This window comes from Meleagris gallopavo, chromosome 7 (assembly GCF_000146605.3).
Source record: "Meleagris gallopavo isolate NT-WF06-2002-E0010 breed Aviagen turkey brand Nicholas breeding stock chromosome 7, Turkey_5.1, whole genome shotgun sequence".
Lineage (NCBI taxonomy): Eukaryota > Metazoa > Chordata > Aves > Galliformes > Phasianidae > Meleagris > Meleagris gallopavo.
In genome coordinates this window covers 3,986,115-4,004,642 of record NC_015017.2, presented here as the reverse complement: position 1 = coordinate 4,004,642, position 18,528 = coordinate 3,986,115, and the positions used below count along the sequence as shown (strand labels likewise).

Sequence of the window (18,528 nt, the reverse complement as noted above, 5' to 3'; positions counted from 1 at the left end):
AAAAAAAAACAACCACATTTCACCCTTCTCAGTTTCCTTCCTAATTCCACTTCTCTAGCTCATCTAACCATGCTTTTTTCTTTTTCCCCCACACTTTGTGCTTCCTTCTTATCACATCAAATAAAATCAACTTTTGTTCATTCCCAAGATCTTCCAGGGCCAATCATTCTCTCATACACTATTTATGCCTTCTCCACCTTCAATAAGCCCGTCATGCCTCCTTTCATCACACACAAGACGTTTTCAAACATCTTTTGTTCTTTCTTCTGTGCTGTATCTCATACAAAGACGTGGACAGCCAGCAAGTTATCTCATTGACCTCTTTCAAATACTTCTCTCAAATCTTCTTTGTCTTCATACAAAAGCGAAACTTGGCATCCCTGTGGGTATCCAAAACCAGTTTTACCCACAAGAAGCTGTAGATTTATTTTCCCCACCACTCAGAGTCCACTGGTGGCCTCCTGCCTTGGACACGCCAAGCTATTTAGGGCAGGGGCTATTTTTGTCAATCTTCTCCTATGCATTTATGAGCCACGACTGGGAATTTAAGTGCTGCTTATAGATGAAAAAAATAAATGACCTCTATGTTTCAGAGAAAAAAAATAGCTGAAGTTTATGGATTAACATCTACAAAGATTCACGAACTCTTAAAATATGAACACTGTCCTTAACATAGAAGTGTCTAGACAGAAACAATTAACAGCCAAGAGAAATCTCTATCAACAGAAGTTTCAAGAGGTTGTGCTGTTGTGATTTGATCCTACAATATTGCCAAGCTTTAGTAAAATTATGTAAAACATATTCCTGCAGGCCATCTGGGGAGCAAAGAGCAGAACACATACATCTCCTCTTACCACTGCTCCACAAAAACTTATGAACCAACAGTTTGTGAACCTATGGAGATCTGCACACCAGCAGTCATTTTCTACACCTTGTCTTTACAGAGTTTAAAGGTGAAACGCAGCCCTCACTGCAGGCAAGTGGCCAGTTCAGAAAGATGATGTTCCCTGGAACTGTTTTGGTCACAGCCTTTGGATGCACTAGTTTGGGCACTTTAGATTAGCCCATGGTGGCCAAGACAACAAAAGCCTGACAGGTTAAGGGTTGGAGGAACTCTGGTATATAGGACAACGAGGATGGAAGCACAGCCAAAGCTGAAAGATATTGTATGGCAAGAGAAGGAGCTCTTAAGCAAATTGCTGGATTCAGGGGCATGAGGCAAGATTGCACATAAGTTTGCAAGCATTTGTTTCCTTTGCTCTCTCTAGACATGGACAGCAATGTATATGACAGCAAAAGGATTAAATAAATAGTCTTCTTCCAATCTCTGCCTTCTAGAAATAAGACTGATACTAAGCCATGTCAGCAACCCTAGTACCACTTCAAGTTGCAAATATGGACAAGGTTAGTAGGGCACCACAGCACCGCAGTCAGCAGGGCAAGTGGCACAGTTTTCCCCTTCAGTTGCATCTCATTTGCCCCTATACTGTCATGTAACTCTTGGTCAAAGCAGTAGCAACAAATAAGAAAGGCCTATGCCTCACACAAGGCTTACATTGGTTTAACTAAAATCAGTTTTGAAGTCAAGTCAGCTCAGCAGGCATGAAATCCCATGTGAATCCACTTAACTTAGTGCACAGACATCAATTTAGCTCATCTGAGTTGCTGTAGTAGGCTAGATCAATACAAGGCACTTGTAAATGGATATAAAAGTACATTCACGTGGGGTTTGCTTCAATTTAGCCAGTTGTGTTAGGGAGCAATTTTAGTCAAACCCAAGTAAGTTTTCTTTGTAAGCCACCGTTAAGCCCTAGATTATGACACCGATTACCCATATCAGAAAGCAACTGGTACATCTCTGAGCAGACTACCTCATGTCTCTGCAGCACATCCCACATCAGCTGGATGTGAAACCTGCCATCTGAACCTGGTGTCACCAACCTCTCATTGCTGGGGCAGCCAAACCACCATCATGCAGTGCTTGTGAGGCACGTCAGCGCCACTCCCAGCTCAAAGGCTGAAGATAAAGGGCAACCTCCAAGATACTGCAAACTGCACAGCAGAGGACTACTGACACCAGGAAAGGATGTGAAAAAGAAGATTAGCATGCAGGGCTGCTGGAGGACACACTTCATGGTCAGGAAAGTCCTAATGTCCCTTCTGACCCACCTGCTGCACCAAGCAAGCCATAATCTGCCCCATCCAGACACTGTGGATGGAAAGTGCCCTGAGCAGAGAGGCATGCAGCAGCATGGCCACTTCTCTCTGAAGCAAAGCAGTAAGGTTGGATAGGCCACTGACAAAATAGCAATTGCAATTATATGTTTTTTCTATTTATATCAGAAGTTAAATTAACAGATTAATGTTTACATCCAACCGCTGCTACCAGCCTGAGGGGGAAATGGAGCAGAATGAGGTCGGCAGAGGTCACAGCTCATTCAACACATCAGTACAGTCAAATCTGCTCAGCGGAGCTTTGATTACTTCTCCAAACTTCAAGGCTGGTTTGTGCTAAGACTACTTTTTTTTTTAAGAAAGCAAGGAATAAAAGGCTAAAGCCAAGGCCACGTTAAGATATTAATAAATCTCTCAGCTAGCAAAAATATTATCTTCATTTGGGAAGCTGAATGCTCCTGAATATTAAATCAAAACCATTCAGCTCTCTACACCCAGGAGTCTCACTCCTGGATGAAACAGGGGCTGTGGTGAGACTCGGTGATCTCACATGGGGCTAACTGCACAGCTCTTGGGATTAATCCATTCTGTAGTCACAGCCATTAAAACATCCCTCTCAGCTCTTCTTTCCACGTGCACTGAGCAGGATGCCGCCCTTGCAACCTTACCTAATGCATATTTTAGCTGGGTGCACGCTTTTAAGACATCAAGTCCTGCTTAAAGATCAGCCTTCGAGTCCAGCCATTGCTAAAGCAACTCTACAGCACACAGCGGGATCAGCCTCTGTCAGCACATCAGTGTGACCACCAGAAGCACAGCTACCACAAGCCATAGTTAACTCAGCAGGAGGGAACAAAACCACAGCCATAATATCATCATTTAAGAACTCCCACACAACCCTGCATGAGCAAGGGGAAATAAAAGGAGGCAAGCCCTGATCCTCCCAATCCATTCAATCCACCTTGCACTGACTGTTTCTGAACAGCAGCTCTTCTACCCCCAAACAAGGTCCCTGCCCCTCCCCAGCACAGCTGCCTGCACCTGTGGCGGCAGGGCTTTGACACCTTCCTGCAGAGCAGCAGAGTCTCCTGGAAAAGGAATAACAACCAGCACTTCAGTCCGTAAAAAGAGCCAGCAGCAGGCTTACCCTTTTGTGCATTACATTTTATTTAATTATTATTATCATTGTTTGCAACATTGTGCTCAGGATAATGGATTTGTAGCCGGCTGAGGCTTGTAAAGAATTTAAGTATCAAGCAAAGAGAATCATTATTATTTCATGGAAACGAAGCACAGTTGTTTTAACTCTAACAGAGGAGAAACCCAGAGCCTGTTTCTTCCACTACTGCTTCTCATAGAAAGAACAAATCTCAATAGGATGTGGCCTTGGTAGTCAAGCCATAGAAATGAACTCAGCCCCGGCCCAAATCTCAACATAAAGTTTGCCACTACTTCAAGTGCCCCTCTTTGATGTTGACTCAGCTAAAAATAAACAAATAAAACAAGCATTAAAACAAACAAGAACTCCATGCACTCTCCACTCCAGAACCAGAGACACACTGAGAGCTCAATGTGACACGCATAGAGAATACAGCAGTGCATCCAACATAACTCCAGAAATGATGACAGCATGTTCCAAGGACACCCAGCATGCCCTAACACTGCTCTGTTGGGGTCAGTTCAGGCAGTGCAGTGAGCAGCTCCAGGTAAGCTCAACCTCAGTATCCTGCTCACAGCTGCCCATTGCCATCTCTGAAGCAGGCTGACTCTGCAGCGTTCCATCCAGAGCCCAATAACAGAACCAGCTCCCAGAGCTTTTGCAGCATGAACACATGATTAGCTGATCCATAAAACCCAACGCAAAACCAATCCACTAACATTATTTCATCTCTCCAGCTGGCAGAAAGAATCATCTTTGATGCTGCCCTTCGTTCCATGCTCTCACATCAGGGCTATGTGTGGCTTCAAAGCCAAAGCATGAAGCTGGACTATTTCTGAGAGCAGAAGCAGAAATCAGCACCCAGGGAATCTCCAATGTGAGTCCAGTGTGAGCACAGCCTCTGTGCAACGGCTGGCCTGACAGACACCCTCTGTCCTCTAAGCCTTAAGGAAATGAAAAGTACATCTATGAAAGTTTCACCAAGGTGGGGATGGAGGAAGAAATAAATAAATAAACACATAAATAAATAAAAGAAGGCAAAAGGGCTTCAGAGAAGACAGCCCCTTGAGCGATTTCCAAACATCAAAGAAAAAAGCCTCCAGCGTGTTCTCCTCATGTGATAGCTTTGCTCCCCCTCCCTGCCTGCAGGCACGTTTCTACAGCTCCACACAGCTCCACTTCCATGTGCATCACCTGCCTCCTGCTCAGAGTACCTGGCACTGTCACTTCAGAGCAATCAAGCTTCATTCTGCGTGGAAAGAAGTTTCTGCAAAGCAGATGGAACCAGCTGGGGAGTACCAGAGCACTATAGCAGCTCTGTATCAGCCATGCTCCTGTGCAGCCTGCCTGCTCCTTCATCCCTAATACAGCTACTGCTTTGGCAAGTGCTTTTGTTTTGCCATTAGACTATTGCATTTGGGTGTTTCCCACTTTGTCACCTCTATTTGCACAGTGATTTCCCTTCCTCTGCAGGTCCATGTTTCTATTTTTTTTGTTCTCCTCAAGGTTACCATTTCTGCCTAGACATTTCTGCATTTATCTCAGCAGTGTGATCAAACTGTCAGATAAACTTCTTATGACTATCAGTTACTCTCACTTCAAAAACTGAGGCTGCTGCAAAATCACCCACATTGAAACCTTTCATAGTGGTTTTGACAAGAGCAGTCCCAGAGTTGGCCAGGCTGGGATTTGTGGCACCACAAGGACCATGTTGAGGAGCAAGCAGCCTGGGATGGAGCTGGCCAAGCAGCAGTTTGGGCTTCACCTCCTTCAGCCTACAGATAGTGAAGCTAAAGAAGGGACCTCACATCCTCTGATCTGGTTTTAAAGAGAGGTCTGTAGGCCTGTGCTACCTTGTAGACATATGCTGCAATGCCACTGAAGTGCCTGTGCTTAAAGACATTTACCTGACACCCAATGCTCAGAGTTTCATGCCCGTTTTGAGCCCCACTGCCACACCAGTGCTCACACCTCACATCCCTGCGAAGCTGGCAGAGCCTGCCACGTATGGCAGATAAACCACTTTGCTATAGAACACACCCTTCTGCTAGGGAGAGCTGATGGGTTACATTCACCATGTAACACAAGACTAATTATTTTACAAAAGCACCCAATTCCTTGTCAGCTGTTGCCTGTCAGAAGAAAATAAGAAAATCAATGAAATCAGAAGACTGTAGAGAGAAGAAAAAAGAAAAAAACTCCACACTGAAATCAGTGCCTCTTTCATTCACCTGAACTGAAGAAGATATACTACCGGAGTAACAAGGATTTCCATTCCTAAAATAGCCAGCCCCAACCAGCACAGGCACAGCCCCTTCCTGTCCCCGGCAGGAGCTGGGATGTATTCCTCAGCAGCACTGTCACTACAAACTGCACAGTTTCTTCCCTAGTGTAATGCTGATTGCATTTTACTTACGTTGTAGAACAGCTCAGCACAGATCTCTCTGCCAAACTCAAACATGTTGCAGTGCCACCCATTCCTGACCCGTGTGATTGAAATGGAGGGATTACTCTGCTCAGATGTTTAACTCTCTGCAAAGTGTTTGGCCAGAGAAATCCCTATGCTGCTGGAGCTCGCGAGTCGCTGAAGTCGGGCAAAGCTACTACTTTGTTAGGAGGTTTCAGCGTTATTGGATTTATCTTGATTGCCCATATATCTAAAAAGCTAAAGGGTGTTTCACACATCCAAAACTTGGAGAATTTGAAAAATGTGCTGATAGAGAAAACTACTGCAGAGAGGTAAAAAGAAGAAACTACCAAGAAAGAGAGAACAAATGACAATGGCAGGTGACAATGGCAGCATACCTGGATGTATTGTGGAAGACAGTATGGGCCAATTTAAATTGCAGTTTGTTACAAAGTCAGAGCAATAAGGCCAAGGGTTTGGCATGGCTTCTCCTCCCTGTAGTTCCAAGCTCAGCTTTGGTCAGAGGATAAGTTGGTTGATGAGACCTCCTCCTGGCTGTGGGGTACTCAAGGCTCATGGGGAGCATCCTGCCCATGCCTTCTGATAAACTGGTCAGCCCATTTGCAATACACAATATGCATTTCATAGTTTGTGAGAAAAAACTCATAGGAGAGGAAGCAGCAAACAACTTCCAGAGACCGAAGGCAGGCATTTAGGATACGTTGAATCCTTTGAATATCCAATTAGAAAACACGCGCCAATAAATCATAAGAACGAGCTTCTTCTATTTTCTTTTGCCATAATCATTCCAAACAAGGTTGCACATTTCTAACTCTAGAGACAGAACTAAAAATACAAAAGTGCTTTGAAATAAAGAAAGCTGAGCATCAATGGGTGATCTACAGGTTGCAAAAAAAATCAGACAATCAGACATTAGTTGCAGCATTTAGCATGACAAAAGCATATCTGAATCCTTTAGAGACTGTAAAATTCTAGCCTCACTGCAATTAAAAATCCAAAGCTCAACTATTGTTACTGAACACAATCAATGTGCGAGTATACATCTCCTGCGGGTGAGGATCAGTCTTTACTTCTGACCATACACAATACATACACCTCTTGACCTTGCTATACTACCTGTGACCCATTTCCTGCTGGCTCCGTAGGCTGTGCCACAGCACAGAGGAGCTTTCCTTTCCCAAAGCAAGAACAGGCATGCTCAGGATATCCCTCCTTTTTCTCTCCACCGACAGGTCAGTGGTGCTGTGCTGGGATACCGATGCCACCTGCCAATTCCAAGCTTACAGGGAAGGAGTGCCCCTGGACAGACACTGAGCACTGTGCCTGCTTCTTCTAGGCACTACACTCTAACTCCTTCAGCAGCCCTGATCGCAGAGGGTACCAAAGGGATTTTTAAACAAATTCCTCATTCTTCCACGTATCCTAGCAACACCTCTCCAAGGTTAGAGATGCAATGCCTTGCCCACCTGTTGTATGGGAAGCCTGAGGCAAACTACAGATTGCTTTCTTCCCAGCTCACCCAATAGTAGGAAGCCACAGAGACCAAGGGATGCACCAGCACAACCAGGGCTCATCCACTCAGGCTGGGAGTCACACACAGGTATTGGCATCTCAGCAGTGACTCACCGATGTGCATTGTGTGTGTGTGGACCAAGGAAAGGTGACAGAAAGGGAATGGTCCTAGCCTCTGCTGCAGGAATGTCCGTACGCAGTCACAGTGCTGAACAAGCTCAGCCAATTTATAGCAATCAATTTCTGTACACAATGAAGATGTTCCCTGCCCTGGGATTTTCCTGCTGGTCAAATGAGATGTCTTCTTTTTTTTTTTGCCATCCTTTGGGCTACAATATGCATCTGCCACTCAAACTTCAGTTATTTTAATTCAACATTTATCTCTATTTATCTGCCCAAAGCGGGCAGATAAGAAATTAGAGATTGTGCTGCTTTTCTGTGTTATCAAACTAACCACCGCTAACTCTGCTTTATTCTCATATATTTAAGAAATTCCAGAGTTGCATTGACACATGCAGGGGAAACTCTATTACCAAGGCCAATAGGGGAGATTAGCTGATTCCTGCTTATTCGAAGATACAGCATTTGCTGTAGATCTCTGTTACTCATCTTCACTCAGAGGAAAATATGGGATACTTCATAAGTGGTTCTGGCTTGTGAGTTATCCCTCTTTCCCAGCTCATGAAGATAAATGCCATAATGAAATGCAGCCATCAGGTATTCTCTATATTTGGAGTACTCAAAGTGTGAACAATGATTATGCCCTTTCATTGCATAAGTTAAGGTTGACTGCCTAGCTACATGGGAGAGACAGGAATGATTTGCACTAGCTCATACAAAGTAAATGGAAAAAGGTGGCATTCCTTCTCCCTCAGCATCAGTTATTCTGTTAATCTCAGGCTGAATAATACATTCAGTGTGTCAAACTTGCACTTTATTTTAACACTGCTTGGCAGCTGAATCTGCAAGCTGAGATGAGTCCAGCTGAGGTGGCAGCAGCCACTTAGTTGGTTCAATGTCTGTTTGTTTTCCACTTTTGTGGAATCATTGACTACGTGTTCATAGTAAGTGAGAAATAGATTTTTACAGGCCAAGCTTTCTGGAAGTGCCACGTGAATTTTGGGGCCTGCTCCTGACCTGTGCTACACTACCACAACTCCCTCTCGGGCTGACAGACATCATGAGTGAGAACAGGACTGTGTTTTCCGTGTCAGATAAAACATACTGCTATCACAGCTGTCATTTTTTTTATAGCTTAAGGGGAAAAAAAAAAATCAAGCATTTAAATTTAAAGCTGAAATGTAAGTATGTCAGAAATATCTGACAATAAAAACACAGCTGTTAACAACACAGTAAAAATAATGCAATGGTACATCACAGGGGAATGAAATCATGCCTCTGATTAAGACCCAGGATGATCAGCAGGTGAGAACACTGCATTTTATCATTCTATGCCAATACCTTTAAATCTGTAGTGGACTAGAAGCCGGATGGCTGCAAGCTCATGGGAACTGCTTCACCTTAAATTCAATGCAAATCACTGGTTGTTTCTAATGTAAACAAGGAGCAGTTGGTAGACACGGGGAAGACCCAGACACAGCTCATCTATTGTGGCCTGGTGCCATTAGGGCTGCTGCAAACACCACTTGTTTTTATGCAGCTATTAAGGCTAAGGATGTATTAGGAAAATGAATGAAGTAGTAATAGCTCCAGGGAGAATATCTGCATCAAGAAGCAGGTTGTGGGTTAATACAGTCAGGTGCATCTTAACCAGTACAGAAAATGGTCAAAGAACAGCTGCTGGGGGGACTCCTGAGGCCCTGGCACATGCTATCTAGAAAATACTAAGAGCATTTTTTAAGCACATACTGGCTCATACTCAGCACTCAGAAGCTATTTTAAGCACTCAGTGGAGACAAGCTAGTGTTATTAGGCACTTCCAAGAAACAATACATTTTGAGCCAAATAATCCCATCAGAGGGCTTTCTAAACACCACCTACATTACATGAAGTGGCTGTGGTGATCTCATCTTAAGAAAGATTCAAAGACTGAGCTAAGGCAGATTTTCTTACAGCACTTGAGAAGACAGGCTAGATTTTCATTGGGCAGTCTTGGTGCTATCACAAAAAAGCAGCGTCCCGAGAGAAACTCTGGAAACAGGCACAGGGCAGCTGGTTCAAGAACAAAGTCTTGAGCCAAGGCCTACAAGATATGTTTATTCACATTACCAAGCATCAAAGTAATGGATAAATAGTCACTGAAAACACAACCTTTACTTCCTAGCAGAACAACAGCCTTCAACCCCAAAGGAAAGGGTTACCACCCTTCTCCGGCCTTGGCCTTTCTATCTCAGTTTTATCTGGACTAATGTATTTTACAAAGCCTCTTGAGACCCACAGACAATAAAAGGTATATGAAGTAGACAATTCTACTTGTGCATGATGCTATAGCTCTGCGTTAAGTGAAAGCACAGATAGCCACAATGAACACCTTAAATCAGAAGGATGGGAAAAAACTGGAAACAGAATAGGAGAAAATTGGATTACGAGAGTAGTAGAGAGAAGCACAGTAGGAATGGCAGGGATTTAGAGACCTTGGGAAGCACTCTGGTATCAGCGTGATGGCCTCAGTTAAGAAAAATGTTAAAAGTCTGACTGGGAGAAAGAGCTTGCTCTGAAAGCCTGGCAAAATTATGCTTTAGTCCATCAAACAGATGAAGTTTCCTTCACCTTTCTGTTTTTGAAAGCACCACCATACAACTCAGAGATATGAACAGAGAACTGCAGGCACTTGTGTACCAGTGCCTACAGAGACACAAAAAAAGTGAATAGAGAAGGGTGCCTAAGTATAGTTCACCAAGTTCCCACCTCTCTGTACAAGCTCTACACCTAGCTCAGGTCAGCGATTTGCTCTCAACATTTAGAGATTCACAGAAATAAGGGCCATTTCACAAACATCAAAGCAAATGTCCTCCCTTTGTGAGGAACCAAATATAAATAAAATACTTTTAGTGAATTCCCTAAAAACATTTGCCACTGCCTGCAATTCATTAAGTTACTGTCCAACACTATACAATATGATACTTGGCCAACTTTTAAGCTCCCAAACCATTCACTACAGACTCTCAGTTGAGAGAAAAGAAATACTGACATACTCCCCATCATTATCTAACCATGAATTTACATGAATATAAAAACATTGACTTAACTTACCTTTCTGCTCAAAGGAAAAATAAAAATATTTTTTCACTATATATAATAAACCTTTTCTCATCGAAAAGGAAGTTCTAAAATGAAATACAGCAAAGACCCAGTGACTCTCCCTTCCTTCCCTGCACCACTACCAGCACATCAGCAACAGCGACTCAAACAGAAGCAAGAACAGAGGGAAAGCTCAAGCTAAGCTACTTTGCCAAAAAGTATTTAACACCTGAAACAACTTGCATCAGTAACCAAGGACCACTGGGAAACAGCGTTCTTGAAAACTAAGGAAAAAGGTCATCTTCAACAGTTATTTTTGTTTTAAACGTGCTCTTGCTATGAAACCTATACACAGCCTTTGAACCTGAGAAGAGCTCAGTTGTGAACCAAAAAGGAAATTAAATGAAGTACCAATAAGCCTTTCAAACAATGCACAGCTGCCATTGTCTGATGGTGCCTCTGTTATACGCATAATGCAAATGACCGAGAGCTCTGATGCACATATTCAACAAACAACAAGCTGTTATTTTTTGAATTGTTTCCCTCACCCCCCCCCCCAAGTAATCCACCTTATTTACAAACTTCACTTACCTGTCAAGTTCTTCAAGCCAAGTTCCCTGAGTCCAAAATTACCATCCTTTCTGTAGTTAAGAAATATTGCCAGAGCGTATCGGTCTTCATAGAGCTTGGTCCCACGAACGATGCGCAGGTTCTCCAGTGGCAGGTATTCAAACTGATTCAAAGCCACCAAAACATAGCCTGTGACTTCTCTGATAGACTGAAAGACAAAAATGAAATAAACAGATTAGGAGCAGCCCATTTATAATTGTTCTGAATTTGTCACACATCAGATGCTTTAGCATGAGATACAGGTATAACAAAAAAACTTAAGCTTCAAATTCTCGAATTGAACCACATTTCTGTTTTGGTTTAACTGAGATTATTAGAGATACTAGCAAGTAGCTTTCCACTGTATAGGGTGAGACTGAAGGTCACAACATATGGTAAGAGAGAGACCACTGGAAGAGCTCACCATCAAGGAGGAATGGATGACAGAAATGGAGAGCACGGTTGGATGAGTAAAACAAAGCCCATAAGCAATATCATCACCTTATACTGCTAAATAAATGAGATAAATCATTGAGTATTTGCACAGATTCAAATCCAAGTTTCATTCTGAAGTGCTGGAACCACACATATTCCAGATTTTTAGCAAAACTGGTATAAAACTATTATCAAAATGATTGCTGCTCGTCCAGGTTGGCTGAAAACTTTGTTTACTTTAGATAAGCTATGCAGTAACTCTCCTGCTCATACCCAAGAATTGGTTGCCTGTGTTGAAAAGGAACAAACAAACAAACCCCCAAGCCAAACAAACCACAAATACTTCTTTAAAATCTAAAAGGTTAACAATATGTTCTTGAAAAGTGCCATCTTAGCACTCAATAGAGCCTTACTGTCCTCAGCAGGAGAGGAGACATTCTGAAGAATGCTCCTGCCCAGAGCTGCTTCCAGAAACACAACTCCTGTGTGGAAATGTTCCCTGAAATACAGTTTTCAAATCTCACCTAATTCTGTAACTGCATCAGCCTGTAAGCACTGCATAGGCGTATGTTTGTGTGAGCATGTATATTTAATGGACAGAAATTTACAACCACTTGTCTGCTTAAGTGGATACAAGCATTTTTTTTCTTCCCTTTGGCAAAATCAATACCTTAAACAATACATAATAAGAAAAATTCCGCTTAAAATAGCATGCCCAAACTATAATGAACGTGACAGGGACTCCAGTTGATGCCATAATACAAAAACTACACAGGAAAACAATAAGAGGTATTTAATTAAATGTGCCATGCACGTATCATGAGTAAGGAAAGACAAAACACATTTACAGAACAAAGGACAGGACAGGCTCTTCTTGTGCTGCATCAGCACTGCTGCCATGATTTCACCTGTAAGTATGCAAGAACCTTTTAATTATGTTTATAGAAGTTCATAAGTTTATTGCCAAGTGCAGCAGTATATATAATGAAAGATATATTTACACCATGGCAGTAGCTGTCCTTCTGCAGTCTTATGTCTCTACAGCTGAAGCTGCTAAAAAATCTCTGGAGCTATTTCAAGAGTCGCTTGGCATCTAAGCAGAGCACAGTGTCATTACAGGACTTTGATGAGAACCCAGTGACTTCAGCTATGTAGAGATGCACGGTTCAGTAGCTCAATATTAAATGTGGAACTGCATTATACCCTGGGACAGTGATTCCATTATAATCAGAGGCTTTCCAGCACTTTCACGATAGATCTCTGCTTTTAGACATTTCAGCTTAGTCAATTTGGTCAGGAATTTCTTTTTCATTGTATGCAGAAATTTTCTTAAGCTGGCTGTTCTGGATTCTCATTGGTACAAAGGAAATATTGAAATTATAATGAAATTTTCTCCACTCATGTTCCAAGGATACTATAATCATTCTAATTAATTTAAATGGACACTTAAAACTTGGAATGGAGTCGAGAAAACATTAAAAGCAGTTCTAAAACTGCATCTGACCAAGTCCTCCCTGCCAGTTTTTGTCACTTAAAGCCACATTTCCTATTTTTAGAGCACATCTTATTCCTTCCATAGAGGAAGCACACCCGAGATGGCCCTAATTCAGCATGGTACTGCTAACACATGCACTACTCATACATACACTCAGCCAGAAACTTTATTTCCAAAGTTTAAAAGAAAAAAAGAAAGGGGAGGGGAAAGAAAAAAAAGGAGATAACGAAGGATGAAGTTTTGTTGATACTGATAGACTGAGAAGCCATGCTGACTCTCAGATCCTCACACCAGGAAGGACCATCCAACTCTACCTCCTCCCCTGCAACTCATGCTGAGCTTAGGTGTGATTTGAACTTCCCATCCTTTGTATACAAGGCTGAACACCCTTCTGGTTCAGCTATCCTAATGTTCTCTCACCTGGTTAAGTGTCCCACTAGGGAGGTGCAATGGCTCCTTCCACACCAAGAAAGGCAGGAAAGCCTGCATGTCCTGAAATACCTCACAACTTGCTCCAGCAGAGCATGCAGAGCACCTCAAGAACCACCCCCAATATGGCGGCTGCCATGCCTCTAAAATGGCAGCCGCTGTGCCTCTGGGCCACACCCAAATGGCAGGTGTCGCATTTCAGGCACTGCCACAAAATGGCTGCCACTACACCTCAGGCGCTGCTCAAAATGGCGGAAGCAGTTCTTCACAATCTACCTCAGCATGGCTGACATGGCACCTTGAGGGCTTTACATGTCAGAAACCACCACAAAATGGCAGAAGCTGGGCCTCACAGTCTACTCCAACATGGCAGACACCACACCTCAGGGTTGGTCCCCAAATGGCAGCTACTGCACTTCAGGAGCCATCCCAACATGGCAGCCACCACACTTCAAGGGCTGCCTAAGATGGCACCGTCGTACTCCTCAGCCGGGCCACAGTAGCATGCAAGCAAGCACTCAGCAAACAGATTGCTCAGGGGACAGGAGCAAAACAGCTTTTTGGTGTGAGCACTGAGTATCCCCATCTGGAATTTGGGTCCTTCAATCAGAGACAGCATGGTTCCATTCAAGGACAATTTCTTCTGCATGCTGTGTATCATTTTCAACATTACATACGCAGAAGGCGAGCAGAGAAACCAGTCCTCAAAATGGCATGCACAGGGATCTTTTCTGAGGTTCCTTTCTAGTGGATGATCTATGCAAAGGAACTTCAGACAACCTGCTCCCTTCCAAGGTAAAACCCAGGAGCGTTAGTTACAACTCATACTAGCTAAGCACAGGTAAAGCATTTTAAGCTCCCAACAGCCAGAGTTATCCTGCTAGCAGGGAGTAGAAGATGTGATTGTTACTAGCAATCTTAAATTGCCCTCTGGTTCAGTCAAATGAACCTGAGTGAAAAGCAGCAAAATACCAATGAAAACTTCATTGTTCTGCCCAGGTCAGTGCCTGGTGGATGAACCTAGGGCTGTTCATAAGCACTGCCATGTCCTCTTAACATCCATTAGGGAGGCTTTGTAGGCTTTTCCACCAAAAGAAATAGAAAGGGCAGAGAACTGTAAATGAGATACGCATTGGGAAGAAGCCAAGGGCCCACTTTTAACGCCATCTGTTGCAAGCAAAGTGAGCTCTGTTTTGAGGGAATATCCATTTCAGGACACACCGGCAAGGCTCCTCGTGCTTCAGCTGCCAGCAGACAGCAGACGTCTGCTGAGCCGGGTCTGAGGAGCCCCAGCAACTCTACAACGTGGTCCACATGTTTTGTCATGTTACATGAAATCCCAAAAAAGTCAGATTTCCAAGTGACACAAAGGGGAAAGTACTTCCTAAGTGCATAGTCCTTTTTTTTTCCCCATGTCAGTTAAGGTCAATGTGCCACAGTGAATTCAGGAGCTCAACTACCATGAACAGTTACCACCGTGTCGTCTGTTTCAGAAGTTTTTCATGTCTCAAGTTAACCTGAAAAGCACATTTCACATTTTCCTTTTTGATTGCTTAAAAACTAAGCATTTATATCAGCTAGAGCAAAACCAAACTGGATAAAGCTGTTTCCTGTTTTTATTACAAGATACGTCAATGGTGCCCTTAAGGGGAACGCTGGTGAAACTTTAGACAAGTTCTCAGGGCAGCCGTAATATTCACCTTTATGAAAGGCAGCCAAGCATGCTAGTGAGTGCGCTGATCATCTAAAATGCCATCAATTCATTTTCATTATTTTTTGCATACATTTTCACTGATGCAATGCACTACGTCTTCCACTGTGACAATTTAAAAATTAACATTTGCTAAATTAGCACAAAGTGGTCTCTAAGCAGCTACAGCATTTACGGTGCTAACTCTAAGGGAAATAATAATATCCACACTGTAGCCATGTGGAAATCGTCAGCCTGCTGCACTTTATGGAGCTCAATTAGCTGTTGCACGCATTGCTCATTGACGATTATGAATTCTTAATGGCAAGATAAGCTGAGATTTTCAAAAGTTCAGGAGACATGTTGCACTGGATTCTGGCATGTGGCTGCTGCAAGCCTCTTTTAAAGCCCCATTCACAGCCACAGGAAATATTTAGCACATACTGATATTTCTCATGTCTAAGAGGATGCTTCACTTTGAGGCAATGTCAAAACTGACACGGAGCACACATGTCAGGAATGCTGTTCCAGAACAAGCTCGTGTCCTGTCTCCTTCCACACCAAGTATTCTTCAATTACGTCAACATTCATGAAATTGTGATGTTAAGCCCCTCTGAGCACCACCAGTTTTTAGATATGAGGTGCAAGCTTCGATAAAAATCCCTCAAGTTTGAGTGCACTGACGAATATCAGAACACAGATTGTGAAAAATAGTTTTCTGGTGCCTGATCTGGAAGCAAGCAGTGTATCATAACCGGAGTTGCCTTGGCAGCTACAGAGAATTTATTGTCCAAAACACTGAACTTGTTTAGACTCAGATTTGTTACAAAAATGGAACAAGAAGAAGAAGAAAAACTTTTGGAAGTTTTTTAGTTTGCTCTAAGTTGTACTGAAGGATGTGACTGGTTGTAATTTTGTGAAGACGTGTACCTGAGGAGCCTTGGGCCACGACTGCAGAATTGAATTGTGACCGAATATTTAAGACAACCAGTAGCATCTTCACATTACTCTTGACCTCACTCTTGACCTTCTTTGTTAGTATGTGTTACAAATGATCAATAATATCTTCAGCAATAGATCAATGGATTGAACATTACAACAGCTTTCCTGAAATTTAAAGTGGCAGTCAGTGAGAAACATATTTTGTTATGTCATTAGAAATTTGCAAGTGAAGGTTTTCCCACAACTTAGAGAAACCGTCTTTGGAGCGGTTGAACCAAAGGTGTGTTTTTGGAATGGCTGGTCTTTACATTGTGTTATTCCAGGAAAGGGCCTTGTCCTATGGGAAGACTAGAGAATTAACTGTGTAGCTATACATTTACCTGTTGCATACCTGAAGCAAGTAAGATAGGCTCTGAGCTAATAAAAAATAGAACACAGAAACTGATCAGGCTTACGTCAATATCTGAGAGTCCCCGTATGCTTCCTGCCTAAAATACAATTCTGCTGTTACTGTACTAGCTAAGTGAGGGTCTGATTTTCAGGTACACAGGCTGCCTGAGCGCAGAGAATGTATCGTCAGCTGGTTACATTGAGCTACATTATGATTGAGACAAAGCTTTCACTCTGTAACAACCCAATCTCCACGACAAACTGTCCCAAGGAAAGCTATGGATGACTATGTAATTTGACATTGTAACTGTAACACCTGATTGGCCTTCAACATATTTGTAAAGTGGTTTCCAGGAGAGATTACTGCATTATCTCCCAAGGGAAAATTTAGTCATAAATTAGATCAGAAAGATTAAAATCAAAGCATTACGCTGTTTGAGAATGCTTCACCATTTGGGCTGTTTAGTAGTAGCTACATTTTGCAGAAACTCAAAGCATATCAGCTTACAGCTGCCCACTCACAGAATTTCCAATTGGAGAGATGAATGCCTTTTGCTTTCTCCGCATTTAGCTTCCATCAAGTAACTTTCACTTTCCAGGAGACATAAAAGTGCACAAACTACCACCTCATATACAAAATAATGCCAGCAGTCTGGAATGGTTTTAGGAAAGTAATAACCATGGGAAAACACACTGCCTTTTATCAATTTGCCTCAGATACCCAGAGCCTGTGAGAAGTGCTGAAGGGTCTCGGAATACTTTCACTGGGAAAAGATGAAATGACGGCTGGCTTACCAAATGATGGCTGAAGCTGCCTTAGCACTGTGAGCCAGCAGGGTGAGCGCTACCTTGGGAAGTCAGCATCTGAATCAGCACTGGTCTGTCCTGTAGTTAGTCGTTGGAGCAGAGGTATTTTCCTAAAAACGCAAGTGGCCTTGACCCCAGTTGTAACTTCCACTGTACAGTGCTTCTTGGCTGTTTCATGACTGCACTGTTACAGGCACCCTGAGATGACTCTGCGCTGAACCAAGCCAATATATTTATTTTAGCTCAAGATAGCATCTACAAAAAGAAAAGAGAGTCTTTGGTTCCTTCTTGTTCTTAATTATTTGTGACGCTGTAAGTCACTGTCAGATTTCTGCTTGTGTCTAAGCTGACCTACATGTTGGGAGGTTGATTATTTGGTCCTCCAGATAAGGAAACAGGTGTGAGAACACCAGGGAGCCCATCCAACCAGCATGCCAAAGTTTCCTTCAAGGGAAAGAGAGGGAAGGCAGAGGAGGAGGAAGAAGAGGAGGATGAATGGCGCTCACAAAGTCTCTTCCAGCTCAGAAGCCCTCCTGGCTTCCCTAGCTTAAATGCAGCCTGAGACAGCAAACAGATGAAATTTTACAGAGGGAACAAAAAGAAGAGGTGAAAAAGGATGCCCTTCCCATAATGGCAATGAAAGATCTAGTGTCTGATCAGGAGCCAGAAGGAAGAATACACCCAACAAATGATGTACAGGCTGAACAGGGTGTGCAGAATGACACAGCGCTTCGAGGAAGCTGCCTACGGAGATGCAAGAACTGTTTTATGTGCATTTAACACTAGAAAGAGGCTTTATATATTCATCTGATAGATGATGAGTGACAGGCTTTGTGCATCAGACATTGAGATTTCTTGTCCTCATATACAGCCAGGTTGTTTGCTATGAATTACTGTCTAATCTATGGTTAGCCTGGTAAACTAAATACATTTATTAAAATTTCTCCACTGTATACTGTGGAAGCAAGAGGAGATGCTAGTTGGCATGTTTCCCACTCCTTGGAGTGATGCAGTCAATTAACCATCCCAAAGATCTGATACAGAGCTTACCAACAGGACTACTACACATTCCCATTCAAAATGCAGGTGGAGGAGCCAGGCCACTCCTGATGCACAAGGCTGCTTCGACCTCTGATAGCAGGAAGTAACTGCATGTAAAGAGGATGAGGCAACTGTGTCAAATTTCAGCCAAATAACCTCAGTCTGAGCTTTTGGGCTGGTTTAGTTTTTTGTTTGTTTGTTTGTTTGTTTGTGTT

General features: G+C 42.8%; 1 protein-coding gene across 4 annotated transcripts in view; it reads right to left on the bottom strand.

The window, feature by feature from the left end:
• Positions 1-18,528, bottom strand: part of ERBB4 (erb-b2 receptor tyrosine kinase 4) — a 322,379-nt gene that overhangs the window by 245,825 nt on the left and 58,026 nt on the right. For all 4 annotated transcript variants that reach the window (XM_031554101.1, XM_031554102.1, XM_031554103.1 and 1 more), the window contains exon 2: positions 11,067-11,253. In XM_031554101.1, the coding sequence (XP_031409961.1) occupies positions 11,067-11,253 (187 nt within the window). The remainder of the gene's footprint in view (positions 1-11,066; positions 11,254-18,528) is intronic.